The sequence below is a fragment of the Podarcis raffonei genome, chromosome Z (assembly GCF_027172205.1).
Source record: "Podarcis raffonei isolate rPodRaf1 chromosome Z, rPodRaf1.pri, whole genome shotgun sequence".
Lineage (NCBI taxonomy): Eukaryota > Metazoa > Chordata > Lepidosauria > Squamata > Lacertidae > Podarcis > Podarcis raffonei.
Genome location: NC_070621.1, coordinates 8,848,022 through 8,865,558, shown reverse-complemented (window position 1 = coordinate 8,865,558; position 17,537 = coordinate 8,848,022). Strand labels below are relative to the sequence as shown.

The window sequence follows — 17,537 nt, the reverse complement described above, 5'->3', positions numbered from 1 at the left end:
TAGGATGTGTCACCTGTGACCAGACTCCAGTGCAATAAAATGTTGCAAAATCAAGTTCCAGTCAGCAAGCTTGCCCTCCTCCACTCCCCCTTCCAGCTGATTTTCCATCTCTACTACCCGCAAACAATGATAACAGAGAATTCCATTACCACTGAAAGCACTCAATTCTCATTCATCTGTTTTGGATCTTCCCTTTAGGTCTCATCTCAACAAAAGATGGTTTGAACTTCTGCAAAGGTGGGAGTTGCTCCAAACCTGCTGATACCTCTCTTGTCTGCGGGCAGGTACCATTTGGGCTGAATAAGCATCAGCACACATTACCAAACATCAACAGAAGGAAAGATTATTGTGCTGAACAATGGTATACTTTGTGGGAATAATTAATAAGAGAATTTGTTTGCAGCCTATGATTATGATTATGCACTAATTATGAGATTAATCACTAGGCAATTTTTGAGGATTTTTAGGGTTTGGAAAATCTTCATGCGGCATAGGGGGACATAAGGGGGTGGGGGTTGATGGAATAAGGAGAAAGGGAAGGAGATGGATCACCCTGCCAATTGGCACAAGTTATTTGCCTATGACACCAGCTGGCACTGCCTTCTTCACCCAGATGATGGGGATGTACCTGGAGCAACTACTGTTGTTACTGGACAACCCCTAGATTATTGTCATGTATTCTGTATATTATAGATTCACATAAATCCCCCCCTGTGGAATGCCCTCCCATCAGATGTCAAATAAACAACTATCTGATATTTAGAAGACATCTGAAGGCAGCCTTGTTTAGGGAAGTTTTTAATGACTTATGTTTTAATGTACAGGGTACCTCGGGTTACAGATGCTTCAGGTTACAGACTCCGCTAACCCAGAAATAGTACCTCAGGTTAAGAACTTTGCTTCAGGATGAGAACAGAAATCGTGTGGTAGCAGCAGGAGGCCCCATTGGCTAAAGTGGTGCTTCAGGTTAAGAACAGTTTCAGGTTAAGAACGGACCTCCAGAACGAATTAAGTTCTTAACCCGAGGTACACTGTATTTTTAATCTTTTGTTGGAAGCCGCCCAGAGTGACTGGGGAAACCCAGGCAGATGGGCGGGGTAGAAATATTATTATTATTGTTATTATTATTATTATTATTATTATTATTATTATTATTATTACTATTATTAGAGAGTTGGTAAGGACACAATGGTCATCTAGTCCAACCCCCATACAATGCAGGAAACATAACTAAAGAATCCCTGGCCACCCAGTGATGGATGTTTAAAAACCTCCAATGAAGGAAAGTCCATCATTTTCTGAGGGAATCTGTCCCCCAGTCAAACAGGTCTTATCATCAGAATATTCTTCCTAATGTTTAGTCAGAATCTACTTCCTTGTAATTTGAATCCATTGGATGCTACCCAATGGAACAGCAGAAAACAAGCTTGCTCCATCATCCATATGGAAATACTTCAGATAGTTGATGGCTATTGTAACATCTCTCAGTCTCCTCTTTTCCAGGCTACACATACCCAACTTCCTCAAATGTTCCTCATAAGGCTTGGTTTTCACCACTCTTTATCATCTTGGTCGCTCTCCTCTGCACATGTTCCAGCTTGTGAATATCCTTTTTAAACTGTGGCACCCAGAACTGGACACAGTACTGCAGATGGGTTCTGACCAAGGCATAATAGAGCAGTACTATTACTTCCCTTGATTTGTACACTACAGTTCACCTGATTAAGCCTAGAATTGCATTAGCTTTTTTATTCTTATAACGTTAACAGCAGGTATAGGAAAAGCTGTGCACACATTATTGGCTCAAAATGCAGTGAGGTTGTTACCTTTCTCAGTTCATATCAAAGTCAATTTGGTGGGCAGGGGGAATGCATCAGAATGAAGCATTTCATAAGAAAAGGGCAGGATAGATATGTATTGTAGCTAATGTTGTTCATCCCAAACCAGTGGTGGGACAGCACTGAATGCAGAGTAAATGGGAGCAGGTATTCAGTCAATGTCTAAACAGCCCAAGGGTGAATGGGAAGGGGGCTTTAATTCTCTCCTTGCCATACTCTGATTAAAAAATAACCTCTCCAGAGCCAATATTCATATTTCAAGGAAAGTTTCCATTGGTGCCAATGGAAGCATTCATTGAAACTGAAATTCATTCATTCATAAAAAGGAATCCTCTGCCTTAAAGTAACTTGCTCCACAAAGCAGCTTTCAGATCTCTAAGGGGGGGGGGGGAGCCTCCACGTAGCAATAAAATATGAAAGCACAAAATACAGCACAAGGAAACAACAAATCAGCATAAAAAGTGAAGTGCAGAAACTATTTTTAAAAATAAAATGGATCATAGAAGAATATGAAAACATAAAAAGATGAATACGGAACTGAAGAAATGCAGCTTATTTCATTTTGTGAGATCCACCCTTTTTGTTGAATTTATATGTCTCTGTTCCACTAGAGATAGTTTAAATTGTTTTTATAATTGTCATGGTTTTATAACTGTAAATTAGGTTGTAACTCACCCTGGGACCTTATGGTAAAGGGCAGGTTCAAAAACCAAGCAAGCAAGCAAGCAAGCGAACAAACAAACAAACAAACAAACAAACAAACAAACAACAAGCCTAATTTTGGAAGGCTTGGGAGAAAATGAAAGATTATTAAACAAATGTCCAAAATGTGGCAATCTAACAGAAGAGAATGCCAGAGAACTGGTGACACAATGCTAAAAACACATGCTCAGGTAACAGTATGCTTTACCCACAGGGATGCACAGGAACACAGGAAGCTGCCTTACAAGACCATTGGTCCATCTAGCATGGAATTGTATGCACAGACTGGCAATGGCTCTCCAGGATTGCTCCCAATCCTACTTGAAGATACTGGAGATTGTACCTGAGACCTTCTGCATGCAAAGCGGATTCTACTTTAGTGAGCCATGGCACTTTGGGGTATGCAGCACCATCAACAGATCTCTACCCATAAGACTAAAGGACAGGGATGAGATGTAGGGAAGAGGTGGCTTCTCAGATATCCTGGTCTTAAGCTGGATAGGGCTTTATGCCCCCGTAATAAAACCTTGAATTTAGCTCAGTAGCTAAAAATAGCAGCTTCAGAGAGAGGACTTTTATAAGGACTGTGGCAGCAAAGGAAGAGACCCCCTCCACACCCTAGCTACTATTTACTCATTCACTCATTCCCCTAGCTACTATTTACATTGCAAACACACATTGTTATATCCTAATCTTCCTTCAAGGAAATTAGGGTGACCTATAGCGGGGTTACCTCTGTTCTATCAACTTCCATGATTAATAGCTTTCTATTTGATTGCAACAACACTGAAAGCTATGCCAGGCTGCAACCATGTGACTGGTTGAAGCCCCCAACTCCTGCCCATGTTTGCATTGGCACACCTGTGTCTGCCTGGTGGAACTGGGCTCCTTTGAAGAGATGGAAGGCATCTCTATCAGTGATCAGGATTGTGTAAGTTTCTTAATATAATCCCCTAATTAGTCTTCACTTTGGGCTACAACTCACATTACTCCCGGGTGATGGAAGTTTAGTCCAAACCATCTGGAGGAATTCACCCTAGTGAAGGCTGAACTACTTCAACTTTCCTGGCCATGCTGTTGGAGTTGGAAGAGTTGGAAGGGACCCCAAGGGTTATCTAGTTCAGCCCCCTGGAATGCAGGAATCATAGCTAAATGATAATTGACAAATGACCATCCAACCTGTTTGAAAACCCAGTGAAGGAAATTCACCACCTTCAGGAGCAGCCCATTCCATTGTCCAGCAGCTCTTAATGTCAGGAAAAAAATCCTAGTATTTAGTCAGTATCTCCTTTCTTGTAATTTGAATCTATTGATTTGGGTCCTATCCTCTTGAGCAGAAGAAAAAAAAGCTTGCACCATTTCCCTTGTGTCAGCCCCTGTAGTCCAACAACATCTGGAGTCCATCAGGTTGGAGGACAGCTGCCATATGCCCTTACCACTAGACCACCCTGCCTCTATCAACCAGCTAGACACCTCAAGCAAAGTACTACAATTACTGGAAGAGACTTGGACCAGCAAAGGCAGGGGCTGTAAATGACAGCCCTAGATACCACCACCCTGTCAGCCTGTCTTGTGTCCCACCTTACCTTGACGGCTTCAGCGTGGGTCACCTTGTCCAAGGGCTTGTCGTTGACTTTCAGGATCTGGTCTCCCACCCGGAGGCCTTCCTTCTCAGCCAGGGAGCCTGGTTCCACCAGGGAGACATAGATCCCGACTCCGTGCTCAGAGCCCCCTCGGATGCTGAATCCTAAACCCTCTTGGGCCTTGTTCCTCCTGAGGATCACTTGCCTGATCTCCCCGCGGAGTTCCTCCAAGCCGGAGGCGCCCAGGGGAACTGTCCCGTCGAGTGTGGTGCTGAAATCCTGCAGTGACCTCCGCGAGGCGAGAGCGGGGGGCCAGAAGTGGCCAGTCTGAGTGGGAGACGGGGAGCGGGTGGCCGGGGCTGGCGTCGGCAGGGTCCGTGCAGATCCAGTGCAGTCGAGGCCCGCGCTGCCGGAGCTGTTGGCAGGCAAGAAATCCGCCTTCAAGTAGAGCCCCTCGGAGGTGTACTGGTCGAAGAGCAGCTGGTCCGAGCGAGGGATGACCAGGCGCAACATGGGCAGGAGCTGCCTCTTCTCGGGGCCGTCTAGGAGGACTTTGAGGGTCTGCACCAGATCGAAGACGTTCCTCCGGCAATGATAGACGTTCAAGCAGTGGATAAACTGCTCCTTCTCCGCCTCGTTCAGGAGCAGGTTCAGCGCCCCATGAAGTTTCCTCACGTTGGCCGACAGCAGGCGGATTCCAGCTCCGGCCGCCGCCGCGGGCCCTAGCTGGCCCCCAGCCGCCGCGCCGCCGAAGGTGTTGGACTGGGAAGACGAGGCTGCGGAAGAGCACGATCCCAGAGACATGCGATCCAGATCCGCGCTCATGGCCCCCCCTCCCCAAGCGACAGGTCTTGGGCAGCCAGTGGAAGGCGCTCGCTAATGGGAGGGGGAGGAGGGAAGTGTCAGGACATCGGAGGGCAAACTCGGGAGCTGCTGCCGGAGCTTAGACGGGAAGAGGCTCCGGTTTCGAATGGGGCAACTCCGCTCTTTTCACCCTCCTTGGCCAGAGGGGAGAGCCGGAGGGAAGGACAGCCATAGAGATAGGGGAAGGAGAGGAAGAGGAGAGGAGAAATCCCTTCCGTTCTCCTCCTTCTCGGAGCCGCCGAGGGAAGACTCAGAACTTCGCGGTCTCTCCGAATCTTCTTGCCGAGTTTTCGCCACTTTTTACGTAGAGCGGGCGCGATCTGGGCTGGTTCCGAAACGCTCCAGCGCGGCAGGAGAAGTCACGGATCTTCCTACTCCTTCTGTAGATAAATGGAGCTTCGAGGGTCTTCTGTGGTATATGATCCTCTCACCCTCTTGCAGGGAAAAGAAAAACACACACACACCACGGAGAAGTAGCGCTGGGGATTTGCGGTGTATGCGCGCCGGCGGCTCTTATGTAGATCTTCTCGTTGAGAGATCGCCTCTCTCTTTTTGCGCGTGAAGTCCTGGCCTCCCCAATCTACTCTTTGTTTAATTTTGCGATTCGTCACAATATATTATAACAGAATAAACACGCGAAGCGAAGAAACAAAAATACTCGACGGCCTCTCCTGCTTTACACTCTTTGGTCTTTGCAAAGAAAAGTCCTTTCCTACGGAGCTGACTGCTGAGCTGGTGCCGCTAGAGGAGGGGACGGAGGGAGAGTTTGCTAAACTGTTGAGCGGCTCTGCTCCGCCAAGCTGCCAGCCTGCCTGCCTGCTGGGGCCAGCCTCTTGGCAGCAGCTGCTCAGGAAGTGACGCGCCTTCCCCCGTTGCCTGGAGACGGTCCGATACAGTCCGGCTCAGCAGAGGTGAAGGTACTCGCGGAGGAGGAGGCGGGGCGGGCGGCGGGGAGCCAAGGCTCGCTGGCTGGCTGATCTACCCAGGCGACTTGGATGGCAACACCTGAGGGAACTGCCTGCAAGCATGACCTCCCCCCCGGGCCTTTAAAAGCTGTGCGGCAGGCGGAAATCCAACGGATGGAGTCTCTCGTCACCAGCTCCTCCTCCCGAAAGCTATACGAACTGGACGCTTGTCTGCTAAGCGGCATTCCAGTTAGCTAGCATACACCTCCTTACAGGGCACTCCAACATGGCAGGTGGAAAGCTGACAGGTGGAGCTTTTCTACACTACTTGCAAAACAACAAACAAACCTTTTCAGTACTTTATGAAGTTCTGAGAGGCAAGGATCCAGGTGACTACCATAATACAGTTGTGTAGCAGGCTTTTTAAAAAGTGAGGGCTAGAGTCTTGCTGCATTCATTGTTGTTGCTGTTGTTTAGTCATTTAGTCGTGTCCGACTCTTCGTGACCCCCTGGACCAGAGCACTCCAGGCACTTCTGTCTTCCACTGTCTCCCGCAGTTTGGTTAGACTCATGCTGGTAGCTTCGAGAACACTATCCAACCATCTCGTCCTCTGCCGTCCCCTTCTCCTTGTGCCCTCCATCTTTCCCAACATCAGGGTCTTTTCCAGGGAGTCTTCTCTTCTCATGAGGTGGCCACAGTATTGGAGCCTCAGCTTCACGATCTGTCCTTCCAGTGAGCACTCAGGGCTGATTTCCTTCAGAATGGAGAGGTTTGATCTTCTTGCAGTCCATGGGGCTCTCAAGAGTCTCCTCCAGCACCATAATTCAAAAGCATCATTGAGTTCCTGCTTTTTATGGCCTTGGAGGTAAAGGAAGCCAAGCTAGTTTCAAGGGGATAAAGGCAGCTTCCAGGGGCAGCTGAGAAGGCAATTATTGGCCACCTCACTGCTCACTCCTAATTCTAGAAGCAGACTGCCTCTGAATGTGGAGGTTATACAGGGAAGGTGCATCTTTGAGACAGATCTGTTCACTCGAGCACTATTCATTTCAGACGTCTACTGACACCTCCAACCCAAATGTGTGGGGCACAGACTGCGGTTACAAGTGATGAAAGAAAAGCACTTTGCACATACTCTCTTTGAGGATTGGGGTTTCATCAGCTACAACCCACCACCACCAGGCAATGTGGTTTTTGGGACAGAGTGTCTGTTCTGCACAGAGAAGGTCCCAAGTTCGGTCCTGGCATCTCCAGGTCGGGTTGGGAATGTCCCCTCCCTGAAACTTTGCAGAGCCACTGCCAGCCAGTATAGACAATTCTGAGCTAGACAGAACTGAAGCTCTGAAGCTTGATTTGAACTGACAGTACACATCATTTGGAGGGGACAGCACAAAACCTGGGGTTTGTAGCACAAAACAGCCCAAGTCCTCTTGAGGGGTTTTGCCTGGTTGGAATGTGTCCTTGTACTCAGATAATGGTTCTTGCTTGCCTGGGTGGAGAAAAGACAGACAATGTGGGAAGAAAGTAGCCTAGTGCACAAAGCTAAAATTTTGCATTTGTTGTCCCACCTACCACTGCAGGGCCAGCCCACCCACAAGGCAAGGTGAAGTAGCTGCCTAGTGCTGAGGATTCACAAGGGCAGCAGATCTGCCCTCCAATCAATGCGTCACCTACTGCTGCCGCTGCTACCACAGTGGCAACAACAGATAGGACAAGCTCCTTGGAGGACAGATTTGCCACTCCTCAGCAGCCCCCACCCCACGCAGTGGCCTATTGGCAAGTAGGAGGAGGTGCTGCTGGTCTCCTCCCAACCTCGTTCCTGGTGTAGATCTTCACTCCCCACTTCTTCCCTGGCAAGGGGAGCACCATTTTGTGTTTGTCTAAGGTGCCAAAATGTATTGGGCTGTCCCTGCACCACTGGCAACTCGCCTCCCAGAAGGTTACCCAGATATGAATGTGACTTGTGGCCTGAAAAACGGTTCTGCGCTCCTGCCCCGGATTGAGCGCAACCATTTCCCCTCCCTGCCACAGTGTATAACTAAGAAATAGTTGCCATTAAAGCTATGGCTGAGCGTACGCAAAGAAAGCTAATCTTCTTGAAATTTGTGTTTTATGTTCCCTAGCTTGGGCTGCTTAATTACAACAAAAAGCTTTTGTACTTACAGAGCACTTTCTGACTCTGAAGTGCTTTTTAGAAAGAAGGGGGAAAGTCAGGCAATTAGCCCCTAGAATGCCGTATCTACAGGAGTGTGCACTGCGGGTGGGGAGGGCAGGAGTAAGTGTGTTCTAAGTGACTATAAAAGCAGGTTGGCATTTTAATTTCAATTCCGGTTGGGCAAGAACGATTAAATGACTGTCAGAGGCTCTGCGTGGCATCAGCAGTAGATGCAGGGAGCAAGACTCCCCACTTCGTCCCAAGTTATCACCATGCCACCTTGCTAGTACCGATTTGGAAAGCTTTTTCATTTGTAGTCATTAAGTTCTCCTAAAGCTTAGCCAAAGCCTGCTTCCTTGCAATGGTGGCAGTCCCTTCTTCTTCTTCTTCTTCTTCTTCTTCTTCTTCTTCTTCTTCTTCTTCTTCTTCGTTTACTGCCCTTCATCCAAAGATCCTAGGGTGGTTTACAACAGAAAAATACAATTCCCACCTGAAGTCCCCATCTGAAGAGAACCCCAAAGGAGCGCAGAGTTCAGCATCATCCCCTGTCAAGTATTTTGACAATGCATTCCAAGAGAAAAATTTCCATTTGTATGTACTTTGAAGAGCCACCCAGGAAACGAATAATACACTAGAATCAAATTATTGCAGTCTTTGTATATTCTTCAATTAATGCCCTTCAGACATTTGAAGACAATCTTAGATTGTACCCTCACCATACATTTAAAGCTCCTTTATATCACATTATGATGGTACCACTTTCCCAGCTTAGACTAAGCCTCTCACCATATGCTAATTCATTGCTCAAGTTTAGCACTCAAATTTTAATTAGCAGAGAGGTTTTTGTTTTTAAACAAGGCACCCAGAGATCCAATGGAAGGTTTGATAAAGAATACGGTTCTCTACATAACGCTCTTTCATCCTGGCATAGAATAAAGCAAATTTAATTGCAACTAGAGAAAAAGTGACCCAAAGTAACCTACAAACACTATGTAAACACTAAAACCGATTGCAGCAAACACAATAGAAACCTTAAAAAGCACATCTATGCAAATAAAACTCAGGTCTTACAGTTCCTGCTCCACACTTATGTGAAACCCTTCATATTAAGGATGAAAAGCCTGGGTGAAAAAGGAAAGAGTCTGCATGACACCTAAAATTAGATAAAGATGGTGCCAGGTGAGCCTTCCCGGGTAAAGCATTCTTCTTCTTCTTCTTCTTCTTCTTCTTCTTCTTCTTCTTCTTCTTCTTCTTCTTTTCTTCTTCTTCTTCTTCTTCTTCTTCTTCTTCTTCTTCTTCTATCACTCGTAGCTGAGTAAGATTGTCTTCCATGAATATGGTCTTAACAGTGTGTCCGTAAGTGACTATAGAGGCTAATTCTGGATCCACACATCCTTTCTAGTGGAGACATAGGTTTCCATGCAGGAGTTGATAACAGTGAGGATTTGCCAAATGTGCCTTCCTGTTAGCTCTTTTATCCCTTTTGTCCTGAGTTTGTGCTTCTTCAAAGTCCATGACACCTTTGGTAAAGGCTGTTCTCCAATTGGAGTGCTCACAGGCCAATGTTTTCCAGTTGTCGGTCTTTATATTACATTTTTTAGTTTTGCCTTGAAAGCATCTTTAAACCTCTTTTGTTGTCCACCAGCATTTCACTTTCCATTCTTAAGTTGAGAGAAGAGTAGTTACTTTGGAAGATGATAATCAGGCATCCAAACAACATGACCAGTCCAATGAAGTTGATATTGAAGAATCATTGCTTCAACACTGGTTTCTTCCCAAGTGATGTGCAAATTTTTTTGGAGACACCATTGATGGAATCTTTTAATGAGTTTGAGATAGCATTTATAAGTGGTCCATGTTTCACAAGCATACAGTAAAGTTGGTAGTACAACAACTTTGTAAACAAGCATTTTGGTTTCCCTGTGAATGTCCCGGTCCTCAAACACTCTTCACTTCAATCAGGAGAAAGCTGCACTCACAGAGCTCAGGCGATGCTGGATTTTGACATCCATGTTGGCCCTTCTGGAAAGATAACTGCCTAGGTAGGAGAAATAATCAACATTTCCCAACGTTACACGATTAAGGTGGAATTGTGGCGCTGTGGAGTTGTTTTGTGCTTGTTGGTGCAGCACTTTGGTGTAACATGGTTTGGAGGTCATCCTCTGAGTGTGTACACATTACGTTGTCAACAGCATATTGAAACTTTATGACAGAGCTTATGGTAACCTCACTCTTTACTATCAGCCTACTCAAATCTGTTCAATATATGATTTCTACCCCAGTGGGGAGTTTCCCTTTGACATTGTGTAGGACCATGGCTGGCAAAATTCTTGTAAGGATCTTAGCAAACTGTCTCCTATTTATATCCAGGATACCCTTCCTGAATCCCAAAATGGTTTTCAACTTTCTAGGGGGACAGTTGACATGATTTTCACTTCTCAACAGCTTCAAGAAAAATGCAGAGAGCAAAACCAACCCCAGTATATGGCGTTTATTGACCTGACCAAGGCCTACAACTACCACAGTGGTTTAGCACTCAATCCCTCTTCCCAGGGAACTCTGGGAATTGTAGCTCTGTGAGAAGAATAGGGGACTCCTAATAACTCTCAATATCCTTAACAAACTGCATCTATACTGTACATTTAAAGTAGTATCACACCACTTTAAACAATCATAAGGTAAAGGTAAAGGGACCCCTGACCATTAGGTCCAGTCACAGACAACTCTGGGGTTGCGGCGCTCATCTCGCTTTATTGGCTAAGGGAGCTGGCGTACAGCTTCCGGGTCATGGGGCCAGCATGACTAAGCCGCTTCAGGTGAACCAGAGCAGCACATGGAAACGCCATTTACCTTCCCGCTGGAGAGGTACCTATTTATCTACTTGCACTTTGACGTGCTTTCGAACTGCTAGGTTGGCAGGAACAGGGACCGAGCAACGGGAGCTCACCCCGTTGCGGGGATTCGAACCGCTGACCTTCTGATCGGCAAGTCCTAGGCTCTGTGGTTTAACCCACAACGCCAACAATCATAGCTGCCTCCAAAAGAAGCCCAGGAGCTGTAGTTTGTTGCTTATTAATAGTCTGGTGTAGTTGGATGATGTTTTCTTCAGTGGAAGTCTATGCTTAGTGAATAGCTTCTTTGTCAGTTGTGATGTACCACCACCACCACCACAAATGCAAGTGGTGAAGCCTTGCCTGGCACTTTGTCTCTTTCATGCCTAATCTTTATACTGTATTTTGTAGAGTAATTTCTGTGTGGAACCCGCCCCGTGCATCTGCACTAAACATCTAGAAGCAGGATGATAGCACTTTTAACAGCCATTGCTTCACCAAAAGAATCATGGGAAGTGTAGTTTAAGGGTGCTAAGAGTTGTGTGGAGACTCCTACCCCCCCCCACAAGCTACAATTTCCAGACTTTCCTAGGAAATGGATTGATTTTTAAAGCACTTTGGGAATTGCAGTTCGGGTAGGGGAATAGGGGCCACCACACAAATCAAAGCATATAGCAGTGGTTTTCTACCAGTGGGTCATGGCATCCTGCAGTGCTTTGAATGATGGTCAGAGGTGGCCTCTGACCCTCTTTCCTTCCCTTCCTCCTCTGATGCCTCTCTCAGGTTTCTGACTCCCAAAGGCTTGCAAGGCTGTTTGTTGCAGCAGCTGCCCTGGTTATAAGCTTCCCAAGTGAATGGTGCCTCTGGAGCTGGCCAGGGGGAGCTCCCCAGGCCCCTGTGGGGCAGTGTGAGGAGGCACCAGACCAGGGGCGGAGGTGGCAGCTGCCTGGAGGACTCCTGAGGAGAGGGGAGAGAGGAGAGGAAGTTGAGGGAACACTCCACAAAGGGGGGTGTTTGAAAAGAGGTGAGGGGTTGCCACCTCTGCAGACATAACAGGGCTCCTGAGCCCCACAGGGGTGCCACAGAAAGAATGTAGTTGGTCAAGGGAGCCGTGGACCCAAAAAGATTGAAAACCTCTGGCATATAGAACTTCTTATTAATTTTTATTTTTTTAAGCAAAGGAGCTGGGGCATTCAGAAAACTCAGAAATATTGTTTTGATACAGAAAGGTGAGTACTGCATTAACTGCCATGGTCTGTTTTGCAAAATTAGTCCTTCGGAATTTTACAGATCAACCTAAAAAAGCACTTCTGACATTTATATTATCATAGCAAGGTTTACAGTATTCACCTCCCACTCCCTATTATGTGTTGCTGAAGGACTTGCTTCTGTCTGCTATGTGATATATCCCTTTACTCTACAGTAGCTTGTCCTTTGTAGATTTCAAAGCCAAGAAGATTGTTTGTTCTATAGTTTAAAGATAAGAAATGTTCTACTCACTTACACAGCACAACGCAAAAATTGTGATGTCAGATGTTTGACAGAGGGGCACTTAGTCAGACTTAGCCCAAGGGAGAGCAGGGAGATAAGGATCTGGCCTGCTGGCTGGATCCAGTCTCCCACCCCTGTTCCTACACTGTGAATTATTATTACTATTATTATTAACAGAAGAAAGCTTTACAAATTGTCAGGTGGATTAGACAGGGCAAATTTAAAAGTTAATAGCGATCACACCATGGTGGAATCTACACACAAATAAAAACCATTCTGAAAATGCTTTTTAAGGGCATTTTTTTTAAAAAAAAAAATACATTGAATTTCCCCTAAGGCTCACCATTGCCATCTAGTGTCACGTTGGATATTGCACTATAAATGCACTTAAAACGTTTTATTTGCAGCTAGATTCAGGTAGGTAGCTGTGTTGGTCTGATGCAGTCGAAATAAAAATTAATAAATAAATAAAAAAGAAGTGTGCATGCACATGAAAGCTTATACCAGAACAAACTTAGTCTATAAGGTGCTACTGGACAATTTTTTAATTTTTATTATTTGCAGCTGTATAGCTGAGTCCTATGTCTCATATGTCAGTATAATCAACGTAGAATAGTGTTGTGCGCCACCTCAATCTTCAAGTGGTGCAAGACTTCAGGGGTTCAAGGATTTGGTAGCCTTGGAAAGGACAGCAGAGATTGTGGTGTCTTTATGATACTTGGTTTATTTACACACATATATACAACGTGAGCCTATGAGGGAGGGACTCACAGCTTTAACACCCCAGAAGGTCTTGCTTCTCCCATAGCTGCAGCCTTGGATTCAAATTGAAATAAAGCATGACTCTTACTTTCAGATTTCTGCCTGCTTCTAACCCAGCTCACAAGCTCACTCTAGCTTTGGTTATTGTCCTTCTCACTACCATCCAAGTGACAAGGGGGACCTACCCATTTGCCTTCTGGCCCAGGGTAACTTCCTTTGCCATACCAAGGACCACACTCAAGGCAACTGTGGCCCTTGCCTGGCTAATTCAGCAATGGGATCCTCTGTTAGATGTTAACCCTTGCTGGATCCAGGACCCCAGCAATCAGAAGGGACTCAGGCATCATACTGACTAACCCACCCACCCCCAAAACCTACAACAATATAAAGGAAAAGTACTACTGTCCTCTAATTCAGCAGGTGGTACCCACAGCCATTGTAAGAACAAAAAAAAAGTGCTCGGATAAGTAGCTGAGTGACTGACCCAATGACTTTTGGGGCCCAGGCCTTGCAGAGGAACCTGGGGATTTAACATCTTAATCTTTGTACAGCAAAGATTGTCTATACAGGAACCAAAACAAAGAGCTGGAGCACATGCACAAGAATTTCTTTCCTATTCAGATCAAATTCTAGAAAAACTTGAATGCCTTCAGTCAGAAGAATAAAGGGAAACTGGGATGCTCCATCTTGTTATTCACAGCAAAGACAGCAAGCGTGAGTGTTTATGTAACTACCTCTAAGCAAAGAAAGGCAGCTGTTACCTGGGGTGTGTGTGTGTGTGTGTGTGTGTGTGTGAGAGAGAGAGAGAGAGAGAGAGAGAGAGAGAGATATGATGGAGTAGAGTTGTCTGTGCCAACTTGGGCCCACTAAGCCAGGCTGATGCCCTCAGATGCAAAGGAGCATGTTCTCCTTTGAAGGAAGATTTGTACACAGAATGGTAAACAGGATGTCCTCTTATCCTTCCTTTTGGGCAGCAAAATGCTTTGGGTTGACCCTGATCCAAGGTATATTGTCAGGTTGTTGTATGCAACTTCCTGGGAAATAAAGGAACACTAATACTCAATCTTACAATAATAATTACTCGTTGTAATTATTTTAACAACATCATTTAGTTAGTAGTGTTCTTTGTATCCCTCAAGAACACTTGAGGGACAACCCCTTTGATGTGCTACCAATGTGGTGCTGAAAAGTTATTCCTTGCAAGCAGTAGAGACGTGTCCATTGGAAATAGCCATTAAAAGTAAAGAAGATGGAATTAAAAGATTGCTCCATTACTATTCCTGCCATTTGCTGGTGCGATTCCACCCGCCACAAAAATGATGAGTTGCTTGGGCTATTTAAGCAAGCGGTAGAGGAATGTCACATCAGCAACATTGACTTGAGCCATCTGGATCTTTTACCACTAAATCTATTATTTGGCCTGAGGACAAGGACATACTGTCACAAGAAGCGGGGGATGGGGGACTCGGGAGAATGAGATTTGCTCCTAAGAGTATTGGATCAGATTGCTTTACAATATTTCAATTCCACCTTCTTTCAAAGGGTATCAAATTCACTCTTAAAATATGAAAGGAGGGATGGGGGAACCTGTGTTGTTCCAGATATTGTTGGACTACAACTCCCATGCTGGCTGGCTGACAGAAGCTGGTGTCCAACAATATATGGAGGGCCATTGGTTCCCATTCTGCAGTGCTTATGCAAGCAGAAGGCAGCTTGAGAATTATAGAATTGTAGGGTTGGAACTCCTGCAATGCTGGAACCACAGCTAAATAATCCCTGACAGATGGCCATCCAACCTCTGTTGAAAAACCTCCAATGAAGGAGAGTCCACCACCTTCCAAGGGAGTCCATTCCACTGCTGAACAGCTCTTCCTGCCGGAAGGTTCTTCCTGATGTTTAACCAGAATCTCCTTTTTTGAAATCTGGAACCCACTTTCCCTCTGGAGCAGAAGAAAACAAGCTTGCTCCATCTTCCATGTGGCAGCCCTTCAGATATTTGAAGATGGCTACCTTCTCTTCTCCAGGCTAAATATAATAATAATAATAATAATAATAATAATAATAATAATAATAATAATAATTTATTTTTATACCCCGCCCAATTGGCTGGGTTTCCCCAGCCACTCTGGGTGGCTTCCAACAAAATATAAAAAATACAATAAAGCGTCAAACGTTAAAAACTTCCCTAAACAGGGCTGCCTTCAGATGTCTTCTAAAAGATAGTTGTTTATTTCCTTGATATCTGATGGGCGGACGCTCCATAGCGTGGGTGCCACCAGGGAGAAGGCCCTCTGCCTGGTTCCCTGTAATCTCACTTCTCACAGTGAGGGAACTGCCAGAAGGCCCTTGACACTGGACCTCAGTGTCCAGGCAGAACGATGGAGGTGGAGACGCTCCTCAGGTATACTGGGCCAAGGCCATTTAGGGCTTTAAAAGTCAGTGCCAATACTTTGAATTGTGCTTGCAAATGTACCGGGAGCCAATGTAGGTCTTTCAGGACTGGTGTCACTCCCAGGCATCAGTCTAGCTGCTGCATTATGGATTTGCTGCAGTTTCTGAGTCACCTTCAAAGGTAGCCCCACGTAGAGCACATTGCATGTTTCTCATAAGGCTCAGTATCCAGTCTCCTTTCCCTCCCTTCTCCTAGTGATGTGGTGAGCATCAGATGGTCTTGTTTGACTCTAAATGTCTTCCCCACACTGTCCCCTTGTTCCATCTCAAGGGCCTTTCATGGATTCCTTCCCAGCTGGCCCAAATTCTGATTATTATTACTTTTAGCTTTGTCCATTTTTGCTGCTGCTAGAAGGTTCTTTAGTAGCATCTGATCCTTTCTATAATATTCACCCTCTAAATAATTCAGCAGTAATGTTAATGCATTACATTTCAATGACAACCCTATTATTTCATAAATAACGTCAGTGTAATTAAACCTTAGGGTAGCTCAGCTAGACATGATAAAAATATGCTCAGGGAGCTTTATTTCAGAAAATACATTCACCCACTAGATTTTATTTGGTAACTAGAGACGTATAGGGTTCCTTTTATGATCCTGCCCTCTTTTCACCCTCACAATGATTCTGTGAGGTTAGGCTGAGGAAGTGACTGGCTGAAGGCCACTCCAGTGAGCATCATGGCCAAATGGAGATTTGAACCTAGGTCTCCCCAGTCCTGGTCCGATACTGTGGCTACTACACCACACTGTTATGTACTAAGCTTGGATCCTAGAATGCAACAACTGATTGGCTTGCAGGAAAAGACCAATCAGGCTCCAGGAGGAAGTTAACCAGCCTATTAGGCTGGTAGGATCGTAGAATGCAAAAACTGATTGGCCTGCAGGAAAAGACCAATCAGGTTCCAGGAGGGAAGCAGAATCAGCCAATCAGATGGGACTCATTGTGTAAATAATGTAAATAAAAGCCTGAGGTTTGGGGGGCAATTCAATCACTGTTTTAAAGTAAAGGTAAAGGGACCCCTGACCATTAGGTCCAGTCGTGGCCGACTCTGGGGTTGCGGCGCTCATCTCGCTTTATTGGCCGAGGGAGCCGGCGTACAACTTCCGGGTCATGTGGCCAGCAGGACTAAGCCGCTTCTGGCGAACCAGAGCAGTGCATGGAAACGCCGTTTACCTTCCCGCCGGAGCAATACCTATTTATCTACTTGCACTGCGTGCTTTTGAACTGCTAGGTTGGCAGGAGCAGGGACCCAGCAACGGGAGCTCACCCCATTGCGAGGATTTGAACCACCGAACTTCTGATCGGCAAGCCCAAGGCTCTGTGGTTTAAGCCACAGTGCCACCTGCGTCCCTTTACAAGCTGCAATAAAGAGCATGAAATCACTACAGGACTACGAGTATATTTCACACACCTTCATAGGAATAGAGGAATCTGCCTCATACCGAGTCTGTCTTGCTCAATACTGTTCTCAGAGACTGGCTACATCTCTCCATGGTTTCAGGCAGAAGCTTCTCTTGGCCCCAATTGGAGATGCTGGGGGTTGGACTTGGGGGCTTCTGCATGCACAACAGCTCTACCAGCTGAACTATCCCCCTCCATAGCCATGACAGCATGAAACTTTTTCCTCTATTTTTTATTTTTATTAATAATAATAATGTTCTCTGCTTCGTATGTAGCCTCTTCTTTTTCTCTGCTCCTGCGAAACAGCAGGAGGCTCTATCTGCTCCAAATCCAGCAGTTTGTCAGTTTAAAATCTTAATCAGGCAAGAACTCTGTCTGGCACAAGTATCACTCTGTGCCAGGAATTCTTTTGGTTCTTCCTGCAGAGCTGCATGCTCACCAGTTCATGTTCCCAGTGGGTGCTTTAACAAATGATACGGCATTGCCAGTTGCATTAAAGCAGCTGTACTAAAACGAGTGGGGAGAGAAAGATTCAGCACTCCTGAAATGTAGAA

At 45.7% G+C, this 17,537-nt stretch overlaps 1 protein-coding gene across 4 annotated transcripts in view; it reads right to left on the bottom strand.

Annotated features, from left to right (window-relative positions):
• Positions 1–5,842, bottom strand: part of WHRN (whirlin) — a 116,809-nt gene extending 110,967 nt beyond the window's left edge. For 3 of the 4 annotated variants that reach the window (XM_053373823.1, XM_053373825.1, XM_053373826.1), the window contains exon 1: positions 4,127–5,842. In XM_053373823.1, the coding sequence (XP_053229798.1) occupies positions 4,127–4,948 (822 nt within the window). In that variant the 5' untranslated portion in view covers positions 4,949–5,842. The remainder of the gene's footprint in view (positions 1–4,126) is intronic. The other variant, XM_053373824.1, reaches the window with a different exon arrangement.
• Between the last annotated feature and the right edge of the window lie 11,695 nt (positions 5,843–17,537).